This window comes from Lepidochelys olivacea (genome assembly GCF_965140295.1).
Source record: "Lepidochelys olivacea isolate rLepOli2 genome assembly, chromosome: 7".
In the NCBI taxonomy this organism is placed as follows: Eukaryota; Metazoa; Chordata; order Testudines; family Cheloniidae; genus Lepidochelys; species Lepidochelys olivacea.
This window is the reverse complement of record NC_140417.1, coordinates 45,443,697-45,466,903: the sequence shown is the minus strand read 5'-3', so window position 1 is coordinate 45,466,903 and position 23,207 is coordinate 45,443,697. Positions and strand designations below refer to the sequence as shown.

Below are 23,207 nucleotides of genomic sequence, written 5' to 3'. Positions count from 1 at the left end.
TTCATTAAACTGGGGATAAAACAGAGGGAGGAAAAGTAAGACATCGCAAAGGTGGAAAACAAATGCCATTCTAGGAGTTTCAACCCTTTCTTAAGCAAGCTGTGAAACACACCTCCAATTGCCTCTTACAGGACCCTGCCTTTCTCCTCCTCTCCCTGCAGCAGTTTCTTTCTGTGTCAGCCTGCAATGCTGGCTCACTTCCAAAAGTCAGTATGTTTCTAAGATAAAAGCGTGGGTTTAGGAAAAGGAGAAAGAGGAGCTGGGAGGTGGGGGAAAGGGAGAAATAGCACTTATCTGCTTAGAGTCTGATCAAAAGTCACCTCTCTTATTCTAAACCTAGCAGGGGGAGCTGCAGCAACAGCTGCTTCATGAAATTGTAAAATGCTTTTTGAAGAGATGGATTTCACTGACATGATGTGCCATCCACTATCATTCTCCTGGACATGATGTGCCGGGGAATCAGGGAAATATCCACACTGAAGCCACGTTAACAGAAAGGCAGATTGTCCTACTGGTGTAGCTGCAAGTCCCTCTCTACAGAGCTGAGCTAACATTTCACACCAGGCAAGTGGCAGGAGGAGGAGGAGGAAGCTGCCAGTGATGTTTATTCCATCTATGCAAGAGAAGGATCACAGAGACAAGTCAAGTGGGGGAAGGAGAAGCGTCACTGATCTATCATTGCACAGCACTTCATGAGACTCAGTAGATTATCTACCCATTGCCAGTTTTCTCTCCCTGGATCTAAGTGGTGGTGGTCATTTTCAACTCTCATACATTCCACATCTTGTAAAAATCTCCTTCTTTATTTATACTGACTGTTAGGTACATATATGGGCGTGCACACACACACAAAACTACCCCCATTTTTAAACAGAGAGAGCATCAGTTGGTTTATCCTCACCCTTTCATAAAAGGGAGTGAGAGAGAGAGACTGAATTTTCTTATCCAAACTCACAGGCACAATCCTGACCAGCCAATTAACTACTCTTGGTACTAAGTGGGGGCACTCATGAGCCTCAAACAGATCCTGCAGTATTTGGTTCACGTGAACAATAGGATCGATACCTACAAGGCCTGTGTGGGTGCCACTTCAGCTCTCACAAGTTCACTGGGGGATCTGGGTTCTACAGTACCTGAACTTCAAGATAAAATTCCAGCCACTGGGTACCCACTACACCCTAAGCGTCATCTTTCCTTAGGGGATAGGGTGAAGAACACAGTATTCTATTAAACCAGTATTAGATAGCACCCCATAATCCCTAGCACTTTAGATAGAATGTTTCCCTGCTTGTTTCCTCTTTTTTGGGGTGGGGAAGCAGAGGAAAGCAGGGAGGTGGAGTAGAGACAGACAGATGCCTCTTGAAGACCTTCTGAATGGTAAGCTTAGGGGACAAGTCCAATAAGCACAACATGTTCAGAGTGCACTGACAAACACTATCCACCTCCACCCCGCATCATTGCCCTTCAACACTGAAAAGGTGAAGACGACTCTCACTCAAAAAAGCTAGGAAAGCTGCAGGGCCTGATGGCTTCTTTCCAGAATTTCTTAAAAACCTCAGAGTTAAAGGAGAGAAATGGCTGGAAGCACTGTTCTCCAATATCCATTCCTCATGGCTTGTCCGAGGGATCTGGTGTGAGGTTGTGGTCATAGCCATTGACAAGCCAACCATTGTAGTGGCCCATGTCACTCCTCTGCATGTTACATAAGGTCATGGAGAGAATATTATTGGCAAAGATTATGCCGCTTGTAGAAGCAATGTTACTAAATAAACAAGTAGGTTTCTGACCAGGCCACAGCTATACTGACCAAGTATTAGCTTGACCACCACACACTGAGGCGCAGTTCCAGTGAAAACCCAAGACTGGGGCAGTTTTCTTAGACTTATCTGATGCCTATGACCCATAGGGAGGAATGTCCTTCTCTTGAAAGCCTACGTTGATTGAGATAATTTTGCTATGATAAAACTCCTCCAAGATGTTTTGGTCAGCTATAGGTTTTGCTTTTTTGTTGGTGACCAGATCAGCAGGCCATGCACTCACAATGACAGCCTACCTCAGCAACCGGTTTAGCACCGAACTTGTTTAATATCTGCACCATTGACCTTCCCCAAACATTATGGAAATCAGTCTATGCTGATAAAATTGCTCTGATTACACAGGCATGAAATCTACCTACTACTGGACAAACCCTAACCAAAGGGCATTAAAACCACAGAATATTTCTTATATTGGAGGCTAAAACCAAAACTTACTAAGAATGTCATGTCAGCATTTCATCTAAGCAATAGAGACGCTAGGATGGAGCTGCACCTGCACTTTGGTGGCTAGCAGCTTTTTGTTATCCCAACTTGAACTGTTGTGGCATGACATTAGACCAAAGCCTCACATACCACCAGCACCTGAAAAGTATCCACGGCAAAATAAAGAGTCGTGTAAATATCATCCAGAAACCAGCAGGAACAATGTGGGAAGCCAATGCAAATAAACTCTGCAGACCTCTTCACTGGCCTTTCTCCACTCTACTGCAGTCTTAAGAAAAAGAAAAAAAAAAGTTCAATTTGCCTCTTCCAGGCAGGGTTAGCATCTGTATGTATCTAGACTATATTGTCTAATACAGATACAATGATAAGTGCCTTAGAAATGCACGTATATGTACTAAAAACTCAAACTAGGGTTTCATGAATAAGGATACTCAGAAATTTCAAGTATTGGCGGTGGAAGGGGGTAGATGAGCACTGAATAATTTAAGTGACAGAATTTAATGATAATACCTGGGTGGATAAAAATCAATGAGCTTAAAAAAAAATCCGATTTTTTTGGTAAAATGCTTTTTGACGAAAAAACCTATCTGAAGATTCATTATAGCTCAAAGATATCTCATCATGGAATAGGGATTATAAATTCTAATTCTATAGTATGAGACAATATATTCATTTAATGTTTAAGAAAAGTTTTGTAAATGAGTTCCAATAGTTCATGGATTAGGGACCCAATCTTATGGGGTTCCAGGGGCTTCTGTATAGATTATTTAGGTTAATCCTTTCTATCTACCCAATGGGACTCAGTGCTCAGTCTAGAAGACATCATCAGAGATGCTCAGTTTTGCAGTTCTCAAATTGTGGATTTGTGTCTCCAGAGATAACATGCTTGTTAACAGCAAAAAAGTTCTTAAATAAATAAATAAATATATAGAGGTGAAAGATAACAGACCTCAACCCCATTGTCCCTCTGCAAATTTGTATATACAGAGTCAATCCCTTACCTCTCTCTAAAAGTGCAAAGTTTCAAAAAGTTCAATGAATGGGGGCGGAATAGATCTGGACAAGGAGAAGAAGTCTGGAGATAAATGTGAGAAGGCAGGGACAGGCAATAGGAACAAAAGTGAAATTGTTTGAGCAGCATATTCCAGAAGTCTTGAGGTCTTTCTGAGTGCAGCCTTCATTGATGTGAGATCTATCATACCATTCTCTCACTAGAAGGGAAAACCTATAATGGCAGCAGGCCATAAAAGAAACCCAGTTTGGGAATATTTTAATGAAGTTCCTCTACCTGTGGGTAAGACAGGCATGGGTGCAAAATGCAAACAGTGCAATAAAGAAATGCAAGGCCTGGTTGCCCAAATGAAACATCATCATGATAAGTGTTCCTTCTCAGGAGGAAGATGCGTTGAAAGACGATGAAAGGAACATACATGTCTGATCATACAGGCTCTTCAGGTTGGTAAAACTTTTTTATTTCATACTTCTTTCTTAAGGACTGCCTGTCTTCCTTCTGGACTATTCTTGAATTCTCATGTTTGAGCAAAAAATATAGTTGTTACTCTATGGTGCAATCATTTTAGATGCAGTTGTGATAAAAAAATAAATAGCTGAAATAGGCAGATCTTCCTTTTACAATTTCACCTTTAAAGTAGTACTGAGTGTCAGTGAATGCAATGAGTAATGCTAAATGAGCAGTATGGTAATAATAATTAAATAACTGCATTGACTTATTTTCTTTAGGAGAATCCACCCTCAACATACAGGATTCTGAAGACTCTCCACCTTCCAGATCACCATCATTTTCTATAGTTTCAGAGTTATCCGCCAATGACACTGTTTCAGTCACATCATGTATGTCACATAGCCACAGTATATCACCTATAGCAAAAAGAAAAAAAAAATCTCCATCATCCAGAAACCACCATCGATAAGTTTGTGATAAGAACCAGCAGATTAGAAAAAGCGTTAATTGATGAAAAAATTGCCTGGTTTGTTTATGCAACAAACTCTCCTTTCCATATGATTGAGAACCCACACTTCATTAATATGGTTCAGTCATTAAGACCAGGATACAGTGCACCCAACAGAACAGATGTCGCAAGCAAATTGCTGGATAAAGTGTATGAAAGAGAAATTGAACAGCGTGCAAAAGGTTTAGAGGGTGAAATTGTTAACCTAGGTCTTGATGGGTGAAGCAATGCCCACAATGATCCTGTTGTACATGCTTGTGTGACAACAGAAGAAGGGAATGTCTTCCTTACAGAAACAATTGATACATCAGGAAATGCATACGCAGCAGAATACTTACAAGTAGCAGCAGCAAAAGCTATAACAAACTGTGAAAAAAAATGCAAATATCTAGTATGCAGCTTGGTCACAGACAATGCTGCAAATGTATCCAAGATGAGAAGAAATTATTTAGAAGAGAGTCCCAAGATAATAACATACAGTTGCAGTGCTCATTTGATGCACCTTCTAGCCAAAGGCTTCAGTGATCCAGAAATAAAGGCTAATGTCGTTGAAATTGCAAAATACTTCCGTAACAACCACTTTGCAGCAGCTGCTCTGAAAACAGTGGGAGGAACCAAGCTAACTCTCCCACAAGACGTGTGATGGAACTCAGGAGTGGACTGTTTTGAGCGCTAGATCAAGAAGTGGCCTAATCTGATGACACTTTGTGAACAAAATTGTGAAAAAATAGATGGCACTGTCACAGCCAAAGTTCTCAACATTGGGCTTAAGAGAAATGTTGAACACATGCCAAGTACCCTGAAGCCTATTTCTGTAGCCTTGAACAAAATGCAGGGAAACAGCTGTTTTATTGCTGACGCTGTTGAAATTTGGAAGGAACTGAGTGAGATCTTAAAAAGAGAAATATGCAATGATGGAGTTAAATTACAAGCATTAAAAAAACAAATGGGACAAGCACTATCTTCAGCTCTTTTTCTACCAAATATTCTCAATGCTCGGTACCAGGGTCAAACCTTAGCTACTGAAGAAGAGGAGTTGGCTGTGACATGGACATCCAGCAATCATCCCTCCATAATGCCAACTCTAATAAACTTCAGAGCTAAGAGTGAACCGTTCAAGAAATATATGTTTGCTGATGATGTTTTAAAGACAATCACACCAGTGAGCTGATGGAAGTCACTTAAGCACTTGGATTCAGAGACTGTTGAAGGGATAATCTCACTTTTAACAGCAACAGCTTCTTCTGCTGGTGTAGAAAGAATAATTTTCTTCCTTTGGATTTCTCCATTTGGAATGAATTAATCATTTGGGACCTGAAAAAGCAGGAAAGCTTATTTTCTTTTCCAGACTATGAACAAACAGGAAAATGAAGGTGAAAATGACTGAGTTAGCTGCAGAAGTCAATATTTTAAATTTCTCATGTTGACCTGGCTAACATAGTCAATTTAATTTTTGGGTTGTTTTTTTTTAAATAAATATTTCATTTAACTATTTCAGTTAAAAACAATTTTAACTGAAACAAACCTGATTTTAAAAAACCTGAATGTTTAACTACTATGACAGGGTCCGGCCAGATGGCTACAGGAGAGTGATAGAAGGCAGATATATTAGCCCCAGGTTAAGTAGGTCCCTTTTCCCTGTGTAAGGTAACAGGGAAGGTTCCAGAACAATCAGGAACTTTCTGGAAACAATTCAGACAGACAGGCTGATTAGAACACCTGCCGCCAATCAAGAAGCTGCTAGAATCAATTAAGGCAGGCTAATCAGGGCACCTGGGTTTAAAAAGGAGCTCACTTCAGTTTGTGGTGCGTGTGAGGAGCTGGGAGCAAGATGTACTAGGAGCTGAGAGTAAGAACGCGTACTGTTGGAGAACTGAGTACAAGCATTATCAGACACCAGGAAGAAGGTCCTATGGTGAGGAAAAAGAAGGTGTTGGGAGGAGGCCATGGGTAAGTAGCCCAGGGAGTTGTAGCTGTCGCACAGCTGTTCCAGGAGGCACTCTAGACAGCTGCATTCCACAGGGCCCTGGGCTGGAACCCGGAGTAGAGGGTGAGCCCGGGTTTCCCCCAAACCTCCCAACTCCTGATCAGACACAGAAGGAGTTTACTGGACTGTGGGTTCACAAAAACGGCCAAACTGAGGGCTGCCGTGAATCTCCGAGGCGAGCAAATCCACCAATAAGCGCAAGACCCACCAAGGTAGAGGAGGAACTTTGTCACACTACATTCAAAAATTCATATGCTTGTTTTGTCAAAATATTATGTTTGCTGTTGAAGAAAAAAAGTCCATAATACATAATGTTGTTGTTTTAGTTAAATAAAACAATTTAAATGTCTGTCTGGTGATGTTCTCCTCCTAATACAGCATGGCAAGAAAATCCTCCAAATATTAACGATTAACTTGTTGAATTGGAGATAGTTCACCTCCCACTGATTTCATAAATATCTGCTTCAGTTACCTGTGGTAAATAAAATAACCAAACAATCATTCATTTTCTGATATAGCTGTAAAACTAATCTGAAAAGTTTTCAAAATAAATCACTTAAAAATGTATAGTATGTACCTTCTAAAAATGAAACCTACATCTATCTGAGTTGTGAAGAATCATAATACTCAATAGAACTAACAGGAAAATGTAAACTAAAGCCCCAGTCCTGCAAAGATATACACAATATACTTATCTGTAGACATTAGTATTTGAGTCTACTTCAGTGGGACTACTCATGTCGCTAAACTTGAGCATGTACGTAAATCTGCAACACTGGGGCCTAAGTATCCATGCAGTACTCTATGGTCCACCCTTCATGCTATGAAACCTAGACTAGACCATCCTAGATGAGCATTGCCCTTGGCTAGCCAAATCTTCCACTGCTGCCTATCCCGTCTCCCACTACCTCCAGTCAATTTTATTCCTGGTCTGATCTCTTGCCCTCTTGTATACTACTCCTCGCCATCAAATTTTGTTACTGTCTCAGGTTTTCTACTGTCTTCAACATTTAAAAGCCTATTGTCCTCAGCCTCTGTGTATTTTACATTTAAGCCTAATCTCAGAATCCCATGTGCATCAACTGTTTCCATTTCATTATGGTAAACACAGTAGACTAACAGCTCTGCCAATAAATCATACTTTAAAATACTACCCTAAAGAATTACTAATGCTACTTTCTCCCAATCTGAGATGCAGCAATTATTTAAAATATTTTAAGGGTGTCTATTGCCAGGGTGTCCAATGCCCTCTCCACTGCACCATTTTGCAAACAAGTCCAAAAAGGTAGTGGCAGTAAAACAAAATCTCAAAGAATATGGAACATTTTTCCAATCTCTTCAGTCCCTAACCTACTGCAAGGAAGAAACTAGATATGTTGCACAGCTCTAGGAAATGTATTTAAGAGTGTCTCCCTCTCCATTTCCCCCACTTACTCCACGAACATATTTATACTCTTCCCTTTGTGACTGAAGCAGCATAGTCAGAAGCACCCATTCCCACACAATGAGTAAAATAGCTGTCTTCATTTTGTTCAGATTCTGAAGTTCTATCACTTAAAATGCTGTAAAATCTGCTCTAGGATTTTTCACACACTTAAATATTCCCTTACATGGCTAGGTTGTCATACCCATGTCACTGAACTTTCTTATTAAAAACACAGCCATTACTATTTTACTTCTTACCAACTGCATGTCGGATATTTGCCATACCCATCACTTGCACACAAAAGCATATGTAAAAGAAACTGCATGTAACTGAAACAAGTTACCTGAAGTTCTGGTTCAGTTTGTTCAAATGAAGAACCATTTGAACCACAGTGCAAGTGAGAGCGTAATAACTGATTTCCCTCTCCTTCCCAATACCAGATAATTAGCATTTCATTAAGCAACAGAGAAAGGAGGAGCCTGACTAGCTATCATTATTGGACAGGCTATTGACTAACAGAAGCTCAAAAGAGGAAGGATGGTGAAACCCCTGCTCTAAGAATGCTCAAATACAGGTCACTAGAGTAATCCTAGAAGGGAGAAAGGAGTGTCTTAATTCACTTCATGTAGTTTTCCCAGACCTGAGGAGCAGCTCTGTGTAGCTCAAAAGCTTGTCTATCATCCACAGAAGTTGGTTCAATAAAAGATATTACCTCCCCCACCTTGTATATAATTGATTAAGGTTTCCACAGAGAAGCTGCAGTGGGGTGAAGTAGTCATATGCAGAACATACACAATGTTGTTGTTTTGTTACAAAATAAAGTTGTTTAGAATATATACACTGAATGTCCCCATAGGCTTGAATTAAAATGGTATACTGCAATATAAAAAATAAAAATCAAAACAAACACACATAATTCCCCTCAATCCTTCCAATACCGACAACATCTGCATTTGGAGATCACAGCACTCATACCATTAATAGTGCAAAAACTGACATGTGAGACACAACACACTCAGCAGCTATCATCAATACTTTCACCTCCTTTTGTTAATGAACTTCCACCCAGTCTATTCTCACTTTATACTAATACCCTCTTCCAGGATCCAGTCTTGGACCATTGTTCCTCTTCAAGTCTTCATGTCCTTCCTAAAATTTCTCCTAGGCACTCCACCCCACATTACAGGATACACACAATTTCCTGGCAAATATATTTTAAAAAATCTTTAAAAAAAAAAAATGACTGAACACTACAAAATGGTTAAGGCAAATTACCTAGTACAGTTCTAGAAAGACAAGGTGGTGAGGTAATATATTTTATTGGACCAACTTCTGTTGGTGAGAGAGACAAGCTTTCCAGCCACACACAGCTCTTGTGACTGACATGGCCACAACTACACTAGTACATAACTGAGACGTTCCCCAGCTCTCTCTCTCTCGCTCTCTGGTGCTGGAAATCCTGTCAATTTCCAAATATTGTAAAGTGAAGAACCTAATGAGACACAACCCAGTCAATCCTGCCAGAGGTTTATCTTGTAAAACAACAAATTCCAGCATAACAGATACAGACAATGCACAGATTTTCCCTTTTGCTACCCAGATTATTTGTGTACATAACTGGAGGATTCCTACAGTACAGAATAACCTCTCCCTGTGGACAAGCTCTTACACGTGCATAACTTTATGCATGTGAATGACATGAGTAATGTCCATAAGCACTTGCAAAATCAGAGCCTAGCTTCTCTCTCTCTCCTTGGCTAGCAGAATGCTATATTTGCTGAGGTGGTATATTTAGCAGCAGGGAAAGAGAGAGAATCAGCTACTTCCCTGAAGCATGGGTAATATCACTGCAAGCTAACACAAAGGACTTTCATAGCACTTTATTTGTTTCAAAACACAAAAGTTTGTACAACTTTCTTGCAGAGATACACATTTCATTAAGGTTCATAAACATGACCCAATCCCGTTTAAAATCCTCAGTGTTGGTCTCATTGACTTATTGGAGCAGAGAATTCTACAGGTTCACTAAATATTAATAAAGTAACACGCTGTTTAAGAATGGGATTTTCCTAAGGGAGTTAGGTGTCCAAGTCCCATCATTAGGTTCCTTTGAAAACCCAATGCCCTTTAAGTGTCCTCTTGGTTTCATATTACAGCACAGGGTGAAGGGATAGATCATTTTTCACACTACCTTCATAAAAAGGCTGTTAGCTAAAGGGAAAGAGGATGGTGCATCTATGTGTTATTTTAGTTATAAACACAAACTGAACGCTGCAGGTTCTGCATGTATGCAAGTGCTTTGTTGTTCACAGAAACTTTCTTTTAAACACAGAGGACAACAGCAGTATCCTTGAGATTGGAGAGTCTGAAAGAACAGGAACGCTTCAGAGTATCAAGCCAATGTCAAGCCCCGTCACCCTCCCATGTGTCAAATTTTGATTGTAAATTGATTGGAAAGGGAAGAGAACAAAATAAAAGGCTTTTACTCCTCACAGAAACAATGGAGACCTTGTACTGTAGTGTGGCTCCAGCAGGAGCTTCTACTGTGGAGAGGCAGCTGAGCCAGAGAAACCCACCCTCCCCCTCTTCCCACCTTCAGGCAATGACATCTTTGCTATTAACAACTCTGTTGCTGTGGCAACCAGACTGCTTTTGACAAAGCCACATTGACTGAAAGCAACATGTGGGAAACCGGAATCGTTATAAAGCCCTGTGAGAAATGAATTCCTAAAAGAAAAAAAATTAGGATTTTAAGTTTTTGATAAAACAACAAACAAGCCCCAAACAGACACACAGACTTGCAAACAAGGAGAATGTTTTGGTAGCAGGGCTTCTATTGTGCACTAAACCCTATGGTATTGTGAACAGGGCTTTAAATATCCCACAACAGTAATATCCAATCTGCCATAAACTTTAGAGAGATCCTAGATTTTCAGGATATATATGCACAGCACAGTGTGCAAGAAAGACACTAGTAGTTCACCATCCAGGCATTTCCCTCTCTCCTCTCCCTCAAAAAAATATTTAACTGAAAACCAATAATGGTTATAAGTTACCTTACCGACTCACATGTTTGTAAGGGATAACAGAGATACTGACTCTTAGGGGCATCACGGCTAGTTCACAGGGCAAATCACTCTCAGTAACCAAAATCTCAATGGAGAGCAACCAAATGGTACCATTCTAGCTACTCTCTGTGGCTTCCAGAGATGGGGCCCTGAGTTTGTATGTTTTAGCAGTGCATTCCAACAGAATTCTGCACTTCTCAACTCCACCCTTGAAATAGGCATAATAAATAATGTCCCAGACAGTAGCTGACTCAAATGCCAACTCAAAAAGCTGCTTGAGGGCCTTTTACTTAACCTTCAGCACACTCAAAACAGGAATTGGGAAGACCTAATATTTTTGGGAAAAGGCCTGTGGAGAAGAGCCAGATTGTGAACTGACAATAGGTCAGACCCGAGAACAGTGCAACTTTAATAAGCTTTGGCTCTTTGGTTGTGTCTGAAATTACATTTTAAAGATGAAACATTCAGACTATTTTATCAAAACTTTGGCATTGTTAAAGTTGCTTTGGAATAAATTAATTTTAAACATTTTGTGTTTCCTATTTCTCTCAAAGCAGTTTTCAAACGCCTCAGCATGAAATGCCATATTGTAAAGATTCAGAAAATAGGAAGCCCAGGGCCGATTAGCAGGCTGAACTAGACTTCTTTCCTCCTTTCAGTTTAGAGGTATTAAAATGCAAGGGAGTTATAGCTTAATCTCATTAAGAGAGCTTTGAATCATCTTAAATACTTAGGAAGTCTGTGTAAAAGTACCAGAATCCAGACAATTTATATGCTCTAATCCTGAGAGGCTGTTGGTTCCATTGGTTAAAAAAGAGACGTTCTCATGGTTTTCCAGTCAAATAGGTTTCTACTCTAGTCCCATCACTGGACACATGTACACCACATTGCTTTTCAAGAAGGTTTCCATGTGGAACGTGCAGTATTAAAACCATGAAGCTGAGCAGTTCAACAAACTCTTATTGTGGCAAAAGAAATAAAGACTGCTAAACAGCAACCATTGCCATTGGTACATTACGCATAGTCCTAAACAGTTTGACTTTTTAAATTAAATACATCTTTAAGTCAGGAAAATCAAGAAAAAAAATGGGAGTGTAGCTATTATTGCATAATATGGAACAATAAACATTTCATGCTAACAATGGCTGCTTTTCAAGAGTGAATGAAATGTAGTTCGCAAAATATTTTAGAATGGAGTGTTGTACAGATGTGAACTGATCAATTTACATCTGCTTTAAATTGGTTCACTTAATATACAATTAAAATATTAATATTAAACATTCTATGTATGCTAAGCACTTTTATCTATTAAGTGCCTTAGGTGCATGTTGGTCCCAATTACCACAGAATGTTGCTAATCTGTGCTCCCTATCACTTTAACACAGGAAAATTGGGGTCTCTCCCCATTTTTTGGGCAGAGATTTAATAGCAGAGGGCTAGCAGGACTACTCATTTTTCTAAGACTGCATTACTTGTACACAAGATACTGTACCACGTTTACTAGTGCACTATGAAGGAGAAACGGACCTGAGCCTTGACATTCAAAGGAGGATGTGATTTTCCTCAAATTGCAAAAGGCTGGATCAGACGTTCCTGTTCAGGCATCCCTATGCTGCGATGTATTACCAGACGTAATTAAAACTGGAGCAGACTTGCTAAATAAATGAACATTTTGTTATTCTAGCTTACTGGGTGCTTACATGAAAGCTGATATGGAAATCCAGTTATCTGCAATGAGATGCCCAGTCAGTGTGAATTAGTGAGGTTCTACTGTCGTTAAATGGAACAGAAGGATTTAGACTATAAAGGGGGAGAGATGGGGAGAAGGGTCATCTATTCCTAAAACAGAGAGATCTTAGTCAGGTCTGATGGACAGACAGACAGACAGACGCACATAATAAGATTTGTATCTGTAACAGTTTTTCAGATCTTCAAATCTGCTTGAAACCACAGGGACACGCCTTGATCTTCCTAAGCTTTGTTACTACACATGTCTGGATGGAACATGTTTCAGCTTGTTGGCACACTACAAGAGAACATAAAAAGCACAGAGGAAGCAGCAATACAGCTTGCTTTTCACAGAGACCTTAATCGTTTTACAGCATTCCCTTTCTTTCTGCATTTCCACCTTACAGGCTTGATGAGTTAGCTTCCACCTGCTATACCCCTATTATACAACTCTTCTATGGTTAGAAATCAGCCCAGGCTGGCAATAAGCACAAGAGACCACTAGACTAACCAACTTATTTACATCTGTAAAGTGCAAGCCAATTGACAAACTCCATTGATAACCAAACCAAAACAACTAGTCCATAAGATGCAGCAGTTCTAGACCAACTGCAGACAGGTAAGTGCTTGAATGATCCTGGTCTTTCAAGTAACCCATTGATTTGCAAAAAGTTTCTTGGAACAGATAAAATAATCCACTATCCACCCAGTGGATGTTTATTTTAGGTATTTCATATATGTTCTGGGCTTGGCATCTAAGAACAAAGTTCAGGGTACCAGTCTCACACTATCCATATTTTAGGTTCTACTCCAGTTCAGGTGGAATCTCCCTGAAGTATGCTTGTTTCACCCAGCATCTGCCTTCTCCCTCATCCCATTAGCTCCCTGGAGCTGGAGCTCATTACATGTAATCGTTTGTGATAATGACTCTAGGAGTCCTGTACCAATGAGACAGACTGGTTTAAATAGATGGCAAGGGTTAAAAAATAAATAAATGAGATTAAGATGAAGTGTCCTGTAGTCGGATGTCCTAAAATTCCACCTACAAAACACAATCACTCTTAAATCCTTCACAAAATTCCAACTCTGATAATTATATTCTAACACCCTGAATTCCCCTGCAGTTTCAGTATGACACAGCATTCTTATTTCCTGTCCTAAAATGTTGCACAGTGTTGTTTTGCACTGTTACACAGTTGGAATTCTTCACTCTAAAGGATGACTTCAGAGTTAAAGAGATTTAATACCAACTTCCATCCACCAGGAAACTTGCTAACATTTATCGTTCTGTATCAAATCATCAGCTGAAAATCACTTCCACATTCTTCAAGAAGCAAAGGTATTGATCCTTCACAGGAAAATGCCAGCCCAAACATCTCAGGAAAACGGCAATGATTTTATGCACTACAATCATAACCGTTGCCTATATCTGCACTTTGAAAATGTTGATTCACTGTCTTGGTCTCAGTCAAGTAAAACTGCACATTTTTTGCACTCTGTAAATGCTACCCTCATATGAACTTTGTATTCTCTCTATCAAACTTATTACCCTCTCAGGTAATAATAAAAAAGGCACTTAAGAAAGCAAAGGTTACCTGCAACATAGGTAAGTTTCCTGTTGCTGAGCTGTTCTGATGTGAATTCAAGGCCTGCTTTCCAGAAGCTGGGAATGGCCAACAGGGGATAGATCACTTGATGATTACCTTTTCTGTTCATTCCCTCTGGGGCACCCGGCATCGGCCACTGTCGGAAGACAGGATACTGGGCTAGATGCACCTTTGGTCTAATCCAGTATGGCCTCTCATGTTTTTATATGTCCTTATGTTCTCAGGGCAGGATGTCTGGCCATTAGCTTATGGGGAGCCATAATCTCTAACTCTTAACTTTTCCAGCAGCCAGAAGGTGACAGCCTAGTTTGTTCTAGGCTAGAAGACCTGAGGGAGCAGGCCCATTCAAACACCCAACTCACGTTGCCCTAACCAAGATGGAGGCTGTTAGCGTATAGTGTGTGTGTGTGTGCGCAGGAGGGAAAAAGTCACAGGCAGCCACTCTGCCATTTCAGTCCTTTTTCATAGTGTATCAAAATGCTCCAACTCACCAGGATACAGTGAGAGCCCAGTGACAAAAGGAAAGAAGAGGCTCACTCCTGCTGATGCTATCCACCCCACAGTCTGAGGAAAGCTGTTTTCTCCCTCCACTCAGTGCTAGGCTCCAGGGCAAGAGGAAGCAGTGCTCTAACGATCTATCTGACCAGCTTCTCATCCACTAGCAGCAGTTCATCGCCACCCTGGAACTGAGCACTGTGCAAGCACAGAAAAGTCTCCATGACCCAGAAGACCCTTCAGCCTCCTCACCTTTTTTGATCCACAATCTCCATCCTATAAACCTAAATCACATCATCCTCAGTTCCACAGAGCTTTGTGGGATAGGGTGGGTCATGGGATGATTTTTTTGACCACTTTGTGATTCTCATTCCACAGAAGAAGAAAAAAAGAAGCGTTGAGAACCACTGGCCTTTTTCAAGAAGGCAACTTTCAGTAACCCTCATGTTTATCATCTTTGTCCCAGGTAGAAAGCTGGCCCAGATTTCTTTATCCCCATAAGGAAGGGACATAATAGAGAGCTTGCGAGGAGAAGGGAAGTTAAGTATCAGCATTTTCTCCAAGTCTAGCTCCACAGGGAAGTAGAATTATGAAGAATGGGGTCAGGACACAAAGGAAGGGACAAAAATGCAGGAGGGCTTGTAACATCACCTAAGTTATGGAAGTGAATCTAGGTCAGTTGCCTACCCGGTAGAAAAATAATAGACGTGTGGACTACTCAAAATTGCCTTCTAGAACGCCACTGTCCTGCAGACTAGTTTGTTTACTCCTCCACCCTCATTGTTTGGAAACATTGCTGTACAGCCAATGTGTCATTACACATATAAGCAAGTAGCCAGATTAGATTTTCTTAACTGTGGCAGCAGTGTGGGTGGCATTTCAATCTAATGGAAGCAAAGGTGACAGTACTTTTAAAAAGCGTATAACAGAACACTATGCCAAGCAGAGTAAACGAAGCCACATAACACTTCAGAAAAATAAGCAACGCCACAGTTAGAGCCCCTGCAGTATCCTGGGAGGATACCTTGTGTTTTCCCAGTCTAAAATTATTAGTGAAATTCTAACTAGTTCCAATTACAGGCATGGACTAAAGGAGACAACAGAGACCTCCCAATTACAGTATGTAGTGCTTGACTGACACATGGCTCTGTGGATGAATGTTTCTGCCTCTTCAAGAGTTTTTCTCTTGAGTACCTCCGTAAAAATTCCTTCCATTGAGTAAGCTCTGTGCTGGCTTTGTTCCCTTGTGAAAGAAAACCTGCAGGCAGAAAGCAGTGCCATCTGCCAAGTCAGGGGCAGCTTTGATGTGAGAGTTTGGTGGTAAAGAGAACCTACGGTTGATAAGGTCTACCTTCAGCAGCAAGAGGAGGTTTTGATTTTGTTCAGGGGACTTGGTTACAGGGAGCAGAGAAGTAATAGAGGAAGTGGGTGCGCGCGTGCATAGGCATATGTAGAAAACACTATGTATTATACAACACACACAAATAAAGCCTTAAAAATACCCACCTCTGTCCCTCTTTTCAGCTTTTGGCTCCATATACAAAAAAGTACACACAAGGTAACGTTTGCATTTCTCTACTTTTGACATTTACATGTCAAATAGGGAGTCTTATTAAATAATTCATCCGCACCTACTGTTTAACCCCACCAATGTGAGACAATCACATGCAGCTTGGGAATAGAGAGCTATGTAAACTGAGAACTCTTGAGCCTATTTCCTCCAAAAGGAGGACAAGCCCTACACTGTACAATATAAAAGCAGAGTTTCTCAACAGAACATATTTCCAGAAGGTTTTACACAGCTATTTTGTCTGGATGGGCTGTTCTGAGGTCCCATGAGGAGCAGGAGAGGGACTTGTGCTGCTTGGTTCAGGATCCCCATGAAACAATGACAACATCCTCCCTGAACACTGCCACCTCTGTAAGTATCTTCAGGGCTCAATACAAGATTCTTCTGTTCAGGACAATTAAACCATTTTGTCTCTCCTTCCATGGTTATTTTTTTCTTTGCCATATTTTGGGAGTGGCTACACTCTGAGCCATTGGAAGTTTTACATAATTGCATAATTCATTTTGTATTCGGCACTCTGATCCATAGTGGTGAAAACTGTATACACAGAATAAGGCATCAGCTGCTGTTTTAGCTCCCCATGGCCTTTACACACATCTTAACACCTTTCTGGCCATTTCAGCAGAAAAAGGGAGCACTCCCTGAAGTGCAGACATTCCACTGGAACATAACAACAGGACTTCAGTGATATACCAGGTACATCACAGAGAATATAGTTTTGGTTGTGTATGCGGGAGGTGAGGTAGGGGATGGGGTTTTTTGTACCCTAAGTATGTTAGCACTGAAGGGATTAACTGATTTTTCAGCCTCATTTTTGATTACAGGGAACCTCTAAATTGGATGTCTCAGATCCCTTCCTCCATCATTAGTTCTTCCTGCTCATTAGGCAAAGGGAAGCCTGTTAAAAAGCACATTACCTTTAATTTCTGACATTCTTCTCTGTAGCTTAATCAGTGTTGAATTAGCTTTTTAATATTACATCTATATCCAGGACGGAGTATAAACAAGTCAGTCTCTGTATGAAATTTTAGTTTGTACTGACTTCATTAGTGCTTTATATGTAGCCTGTTGTAAAACTAGGCAAATATCTAGATGAGTTGATGTACCCCATGGTAGACCTCTGCGCACCCACAGGGGTACGTGTACCCCTGGTTGAGAACCACTGCTCTAGAAAGTAAGCTCACATTTTAAAAATGTCTAGCTCTTAGAGCTGCAATGAAAACCTTGAAAATGTGAACCAAGCATAAACTTATATAATGAGGCCTGCCTGAGTCTGCAGACACAGTGAAACAGCTTTGAATGTTAATTGTTCCCTTCATTTTAATGAGTTAGGTCTGAAAATTAAATAAGTGTCAATATTAACTAATTCACTACGACAGACATGGCTACAACTACACTCCATGATTCACTGCTGGTCATTTTAATCAGAAGCAACAAGCTAACGTACTTATCCGACAATCTCAAACACCCTCCTATGCCTGCCTGTGTGCCAGAAGCCTCAACATTCCCCCACCTGCCAAAACCTGCAACTCCATCCTAATAAACTTCTGCAATTCAACTATGCATTGTCAATACAGAAATCAGCATGAAAACTGAAAATGCGAGGAATGCATTAATTAGTCCCTTTGTTATTTTGAGGCCACATTTCTGTACAAATTGATGTTTTCATGTTTAATCAATTAAAAGTCTCTTTTTTAAAATTTAAATGAAACTGTCCAACCAGCATACTACAGAATGCAAGAACCTTGCCGTAGAATTCAGGTCCAGCCTGCTAGAGACAAGGTGTTGTCTATACCTCAACAAGTCATCCAGAAGATCACTAGCAGATTTCGTCCTACTCTCTGCCAATGCATTCAGGGTTTGAGGGTGGGGACAGAAAAGGGTATCTGAAGTCTTCTAGATATTCTAGTTATCCCAATTAATGCAAAAGAAGCAGTACTGCATTCTGAGGCAGTTCACAGAATTTTGTTGCTTATGCTTGTTTACAGATTCAGTGAAGATTAACTGTGTCACTATTAGGGTTAAATTTGTAATTAAAAAAGAAATCTTAAATACTGCACAAACCGATAGGTAAGCCCTACACTTATTAGTGCAGGTTTCCTGCTCTATTTATATAAATGACACTTATTACCCTAATATTGGCTCATCATTGGTAAGTGGGTAAACACATCTGCCCAAACCGGATATCTCTGATCTGTTTTCAGATGCCCTACTCTTTTGGAAGTAGATAAGAAAATGGAATTACTCACTCACCCTGCAATTTTTATTCAACAACTAGAAAATCTCCTTAAAGTCCTAAGAAATATTCTATAAGAAAAACAAACAGACAAATATTTGTCAGGGACTCCTTTCCAACAGAACTGTAAGTCTTGGACTCCAGGATCCAAATTGCCCTTTAGTACTTTTTTTAAAGACGGAAAACCAGAAGAGTGGCAATACACATAAAGGCATCAGGCCCTAGACCTATTGCAACAGATTCCTGACTGTTGATTGCATAGTATCCATATTAAAAACCCTGGCTAAACCACTCAGGAGTTGGGGTTTTTCAGTCCAGGTAGAAAAGCACAGTCAGTTATATAAATGATAATTGTTACAGAAACTCACTCAGGAACAGTCTGAAAAAGACCTCTTGAGTTTGGACCAACATACTGCTACACTAGACTCTCTCTCTACATATCCAAGAATCTCTAATACATCCATCTCTGTTTTACCTAGGCATCAACAGAAAAGATGGCCTTCTATGGGATTTTGAGATATGAGCTTTGGCCTCAAAAATGTATACAAGGAAATGTCTACGTACCTTTAAAGCACATTTCTGCTCTGTCACCTTGTTAAAACACTCCAGTACTTTGCCATTAACACCCAAACCTAGCACCCGTTTGGAGAGCTTGTAGTCATCTGTAACTGCATGTTTTTTTATTTCTCCCCAGACATGGACAGCTCCCCCAGGCAAGGATTTCACATTGCTCTTGCTGTCCTCATGACTCTCTGGCTGGGGCGCCTGCTCGCCCTCACTTTGTTCCATAGCACTGAGAAGTTAGAGGTTACAGAGGTAGACACCAGATCCTCAGTACGATTTCCCCCCAACTCAGCAGATCAAAGCAAGTGCTTGGAGGAGTCCATTTGGTTGTATTTCACTCAGTTTTCCTAAAGAAGAACGCAAATAAATATTAGCAATGTACTTGGTAGAATCAAACTCCGCTCCTACACAAACTCCTCTCTCTCCTCCCTTCTTCATATTTAGACATCTGGCAATACCAGACTTACAAATGACTGAAGATGGCTGTTCACATCAGAAAAGTAACTTTCACCTATCAGCATAAAGAACTTGACCAAGTTGCCTTGAATCATTTATTCACAGGTAACAGTCAATCACTATTTATCTACACTGTGGCAGAGCCTGAGGCCTGAGCCATGGACCCAGACCCCACTGTGCCACGTGCTGTACAAACACAACAAAAAGATGGTCCCTATTAGGGTGACCAGAGGGCAAGTGTGAAAAATCAGGACATGGGGTGGGGGGGGTAATAGGTGCCTATATAAGAAAAAGCCCCCAAAATCGGGACATCTGGTCACCCTGGTCCCTATACCCCAAGAAGCTCACAATCTCTAATGACAAATGTTGAAGACAGTTTTACCTATGATCTGAATATCAGCCTTACAGGACTGAACAGTGACTGAAAGGTTCAAAATCACCCAATTAATTATAGGCCTAAGTGAACCTGGTTTCAAATGAGTCACTGATTACCGACTCAGGAACAGGACTTGGTAGAGAGATAGAAGGAAGCCCTAAATAAGATGTTGCCTAGTTGCCCTGGTACATAAGCTGGAGAAAAAGCAGGGGGGAGGGTGTCCCCAGCTGAGGGGCAATCTGACTATCCCAATGCACACAGGTCAAAAGGAAGAAATTCCCAAGATATAGGATTGAACAAGTTGATGGGAGAAGGAAGCCCCCAGCCAAGGGATTACCTGGCAATTCCAGTGCAAGAATAGTCCCTAGGTGAAGACAGATTGGGGGGAGAAGGACCTTAGGTGAAGAATCACCTGGCCACTCCAGTGCTGGGTCAAGAAGAGGGGCAGGTGATATCCATGTATTTCATTTCACCTAAGGATATACTTGGCTGCCCTGGTGAAGAATTCAGGGGTGGGGTAAAACATGTGAGGAGTTATGTGGCCATCCTGGTGCACAGGTCAAGGGTATGGGGGAAGAAGGCCTTCAAGTGAGGGTTTACCCAGCTGCTCTATTGTAGAATTCGAGGGGGTGAAGGCCCTAGATGAGAGGTACATGACTACCCCCAATTCAGCATCCAAGACTGGGGGTGGGTGGGATGGTATATGTGGAAAAGCTGGCCCCAAGATGAGGTGGTAATGACTGCCCTAGTGAAGAATCACAGGTGAGAGCCCCAAAGTAAGAAGTTACCTGGCTAACCTACAGCAGACTGGAGGAGAGGAGACCTCAGGTGAGGTGTAACCTAGTTCCCACAATTAGAGCACTCTGGGGCATAGGAGGAGGAGGAGGATTAACCTGGGCTTCCCCTGGGGCACAGTTGGGTGGCAGGTGAGGGCCGCTCTGGGCTTCCTCTAGGCCAGGTCACAGAGGTGGGGGGAAGGACAAAAGAGTGGGCCCACCTGGGTTTCCCCCAGGGCCCTGCCAGGTGGAAAGGAGGGGCCCAGGTGAGGACCCACTTGGGTTTCCCCCAGGGCCCAGCTGGGAAGGTGGGGCTCAGGTGAGGGCCCATTTGGGTTTCCCCCAGGACACAGGCAAGGCCCAGGTGAGGACCCATCTGGGCTTCCCGCAGGACACAGGCGGAGGGAGGGGCAGAGCCGGGCAGGTTACCTGGCTGCCCCGCGCAGAGCTAGGGGCGGGAGGGGCCCAGGTGAGCCTGCCCGCCGCACTATTCGGGGGGGGGGGGTTACCTTGATGTGCCCGCCGCAGGTGAGTTGGGGGGGCGGGGCTGGTACAGCCCCGGACCGCCTCCCGCACAGGGTCCGGCGCGGTCCGTACCCCCAGCAGCCAGGAGAGGCGGCCGCTCACGTGACGTCCCGGTCCCGCCTTCCTGCTACAGCCGGTCCCGGCGGAGACACGCGGCCCGGGGGAGTGGCAGGAGCACGTGGTGCGCCAGCTGTCGGGGAAGAGGAGGGAATGCACAGGGTACTAGCCAGGCGGGGCGGGGGCACAGGGTGCCAGCCAGCCATGGGGAGTGTGCGTGGGGGGGTGGGTGATGCACAGGGTGCCAGCCAACCATGGTGGGGAGTGGGGGGCCACGGGGTGCCAGCCAGCCGGGGCAGGGGGGATACACAGGATACCAGCCAACCATGGAGAGTGGGCTGTGGAGGGGGAGATGCACAGGGTGCTAGCCAGCTATGCAAGGGGGGGGGGCACGGTGCCAGAAAGCCATGGGGAGTGGGGGGGGGATGCACAGGGACCAGCCAGCCAGCCATGAGGGGAGAGTGGGGGGGGGAGGGTCGGAGATGCACAGGGTACCAGCCAGCCAGGGTGGAGTGGGGCACACAGGGAACCAGCCAGCCAGGATGTGGGGGGGGATACACAGGGTACCAGCCAACCATGGGGAGTGGGCTGTGGAGGGGGGAGATGCACAGGGTGCCAGCCAACCATGGGAGTGGACTGACGGGGAGACGCACAGAGTACCAGCTAGCTGAGAAGGGTGGGGTGCATAGTGTACTAGCCAGCCAGTTGTGAGAGGCACAGGGTACCCTCTAGCCAAGGGGGGAATGCACATGGTATGAGCCAGGCAGGCAGGTGGGGAGGACACAGTATACCTGCAAGGTGGGGAGAGGGGGAACCACACAAGGTACCAGCTGGGGGGGGGGCGCACACAGGATACCCGCCAGCCTAGGAGGGAGAGCGGGGAGCAAGCACCAGCCTCTTGACTAGGATATGTGCAAAGGGCAGGGGGCATTAGCCACAGGGGCATTGCCAGGTCAGACACACAAGATAGCGGAGGAAGAGGTGGTATCATGAAGGGGTACAAGTACCTTCCTCCTGGAAGGAGGGACACATTGCCAGGGCTGTGGGTTGTGGTAGGGAGGGACACAAGGATTATGGGTTAATTAGTTGGATGGGGGAACAGGCAGAAATCAGCTTTGAGGCAAAAAGCACTGAAGCAAAATCCCCTCCTGGTAGAGAGCAAAAGGGTGAGTCAGAAGGCAGGGAGAACCTTATCACTGGTGAGTGAAGCAGGCATGACTAGTAGAGACAGGGGAATAAAAATAAAGACACAAACCCACGCTGAAGGCCCCCGTGCCTGCTGTAATGTAGCACTGACAAACTTCATGAGGGTTCTTCCTTAAAATTGTGTTTGCTTTTTTTTTTTGGCAACACTTGTAATGCCAATAAAGTATTGCTCACAGAACTGATAAAGCTATAATTTTCCATGGGGAGCATTATGACTCAATTCTCCTTTGCTTTCTTCTACAATGGGAAATTGAGGTACTGTATTCTCTGCTGCTGCAGCTCCCCCAGAGGGTACGATGGTAGAGGGTAGGGAACAGACACAGCTGGAGTATTTTTACCACTGTGTCCAGTAACCCAGTTCAGACCATCTCTAATCAATATGTTCAGACACTGCAGCAGCCCATCCTTATAGGCACCCCAATATTGTTCACAGTAGCATAGCTGAACTTGATGGATTTTTTGCAAAGTGACCCTTGGGTGGACAAGGCCCAGTTGTCACTTCAGTGCCCGTTTGCAGATGCAGGCAACATATACGAGAGAGGCAATAACAAAAGAGCTGTATTTCTTCCTCACTAAGAAAGCCAAGGACATGCTTCTCCAGCAGCAGGCAATCAGGCTTGCATTGCCTACTCTGACTCCAGCACCAGCTCTATGGCCCACCCTTTAGGACGCAAGGGGAAGGAAGATGCATTCAGTATAGCTGGGGATAATTTGGGATGGTCTTTTAAAGACAGCTGTCACAGCAGTTACATGATGGGGATACCATGCATGCATGATGAAGCTGTTAGAAGACGAATGAGCAGCAGACCAAAACTAGAAGGGGCTGTGCCAAAACCTGAGACCCTAAAACATCAGCAAAGGAATTGTCACTCCTTTCTTAGGGCACCCTCAGCTGTAGA

General features: G+C 42.8%; 2 protein-coding genes across 3 annotated transcripts in view; one reads left to right on the top strand and one right to left on the bottom strand.

The window, feature by feature from the left end:
- LOC311523838 (uncharacterized protein) overlaps positions 1 to 3,707 on the top strand; it is a 156,584-nt gene extending 152,877 nt beyond the window's left edge. The window contains exon 6 of the transcript XR_014712432.1: positions 3,655 to 3,707. The gene's annotated coding sequence lies outside the window, so the exon portion shown is untranslated. The remainder of the gene's footprint in view (positions 1 to 3,654) is intronic.
- Positions 1 to 21,158, bottom strand: part of MAPKAPK3 (MAPK activated protein kinase 3) — a 67,377-nt gene extending 46,219 nt beyond the window's left edge. For both annotated transcript variants that reach the window (XM_084634268.1, XM_084634269.1), the window contains exons 1-2: positions 21,030 to 21,158; positions 18,913 to 19,259 (exon numbers count right to left, since the gene is read on the bottom strand). In XM_084634268.1, coding sequence (XP_084490394.1) covers positions 18,913 to 19,137 — 225 coding nt within the window. In that variant the 5' untranslated portion in view covers positions 19,138 to 19,259; positions 21,030 to 21,158. The remainder of the gene's footprint in view (positions 1 to 18,912; positions 19,260 to 21,029) is intronic.
- Positions 21,159 to 23,207: the final 2,049 nt, after the last annotated feature.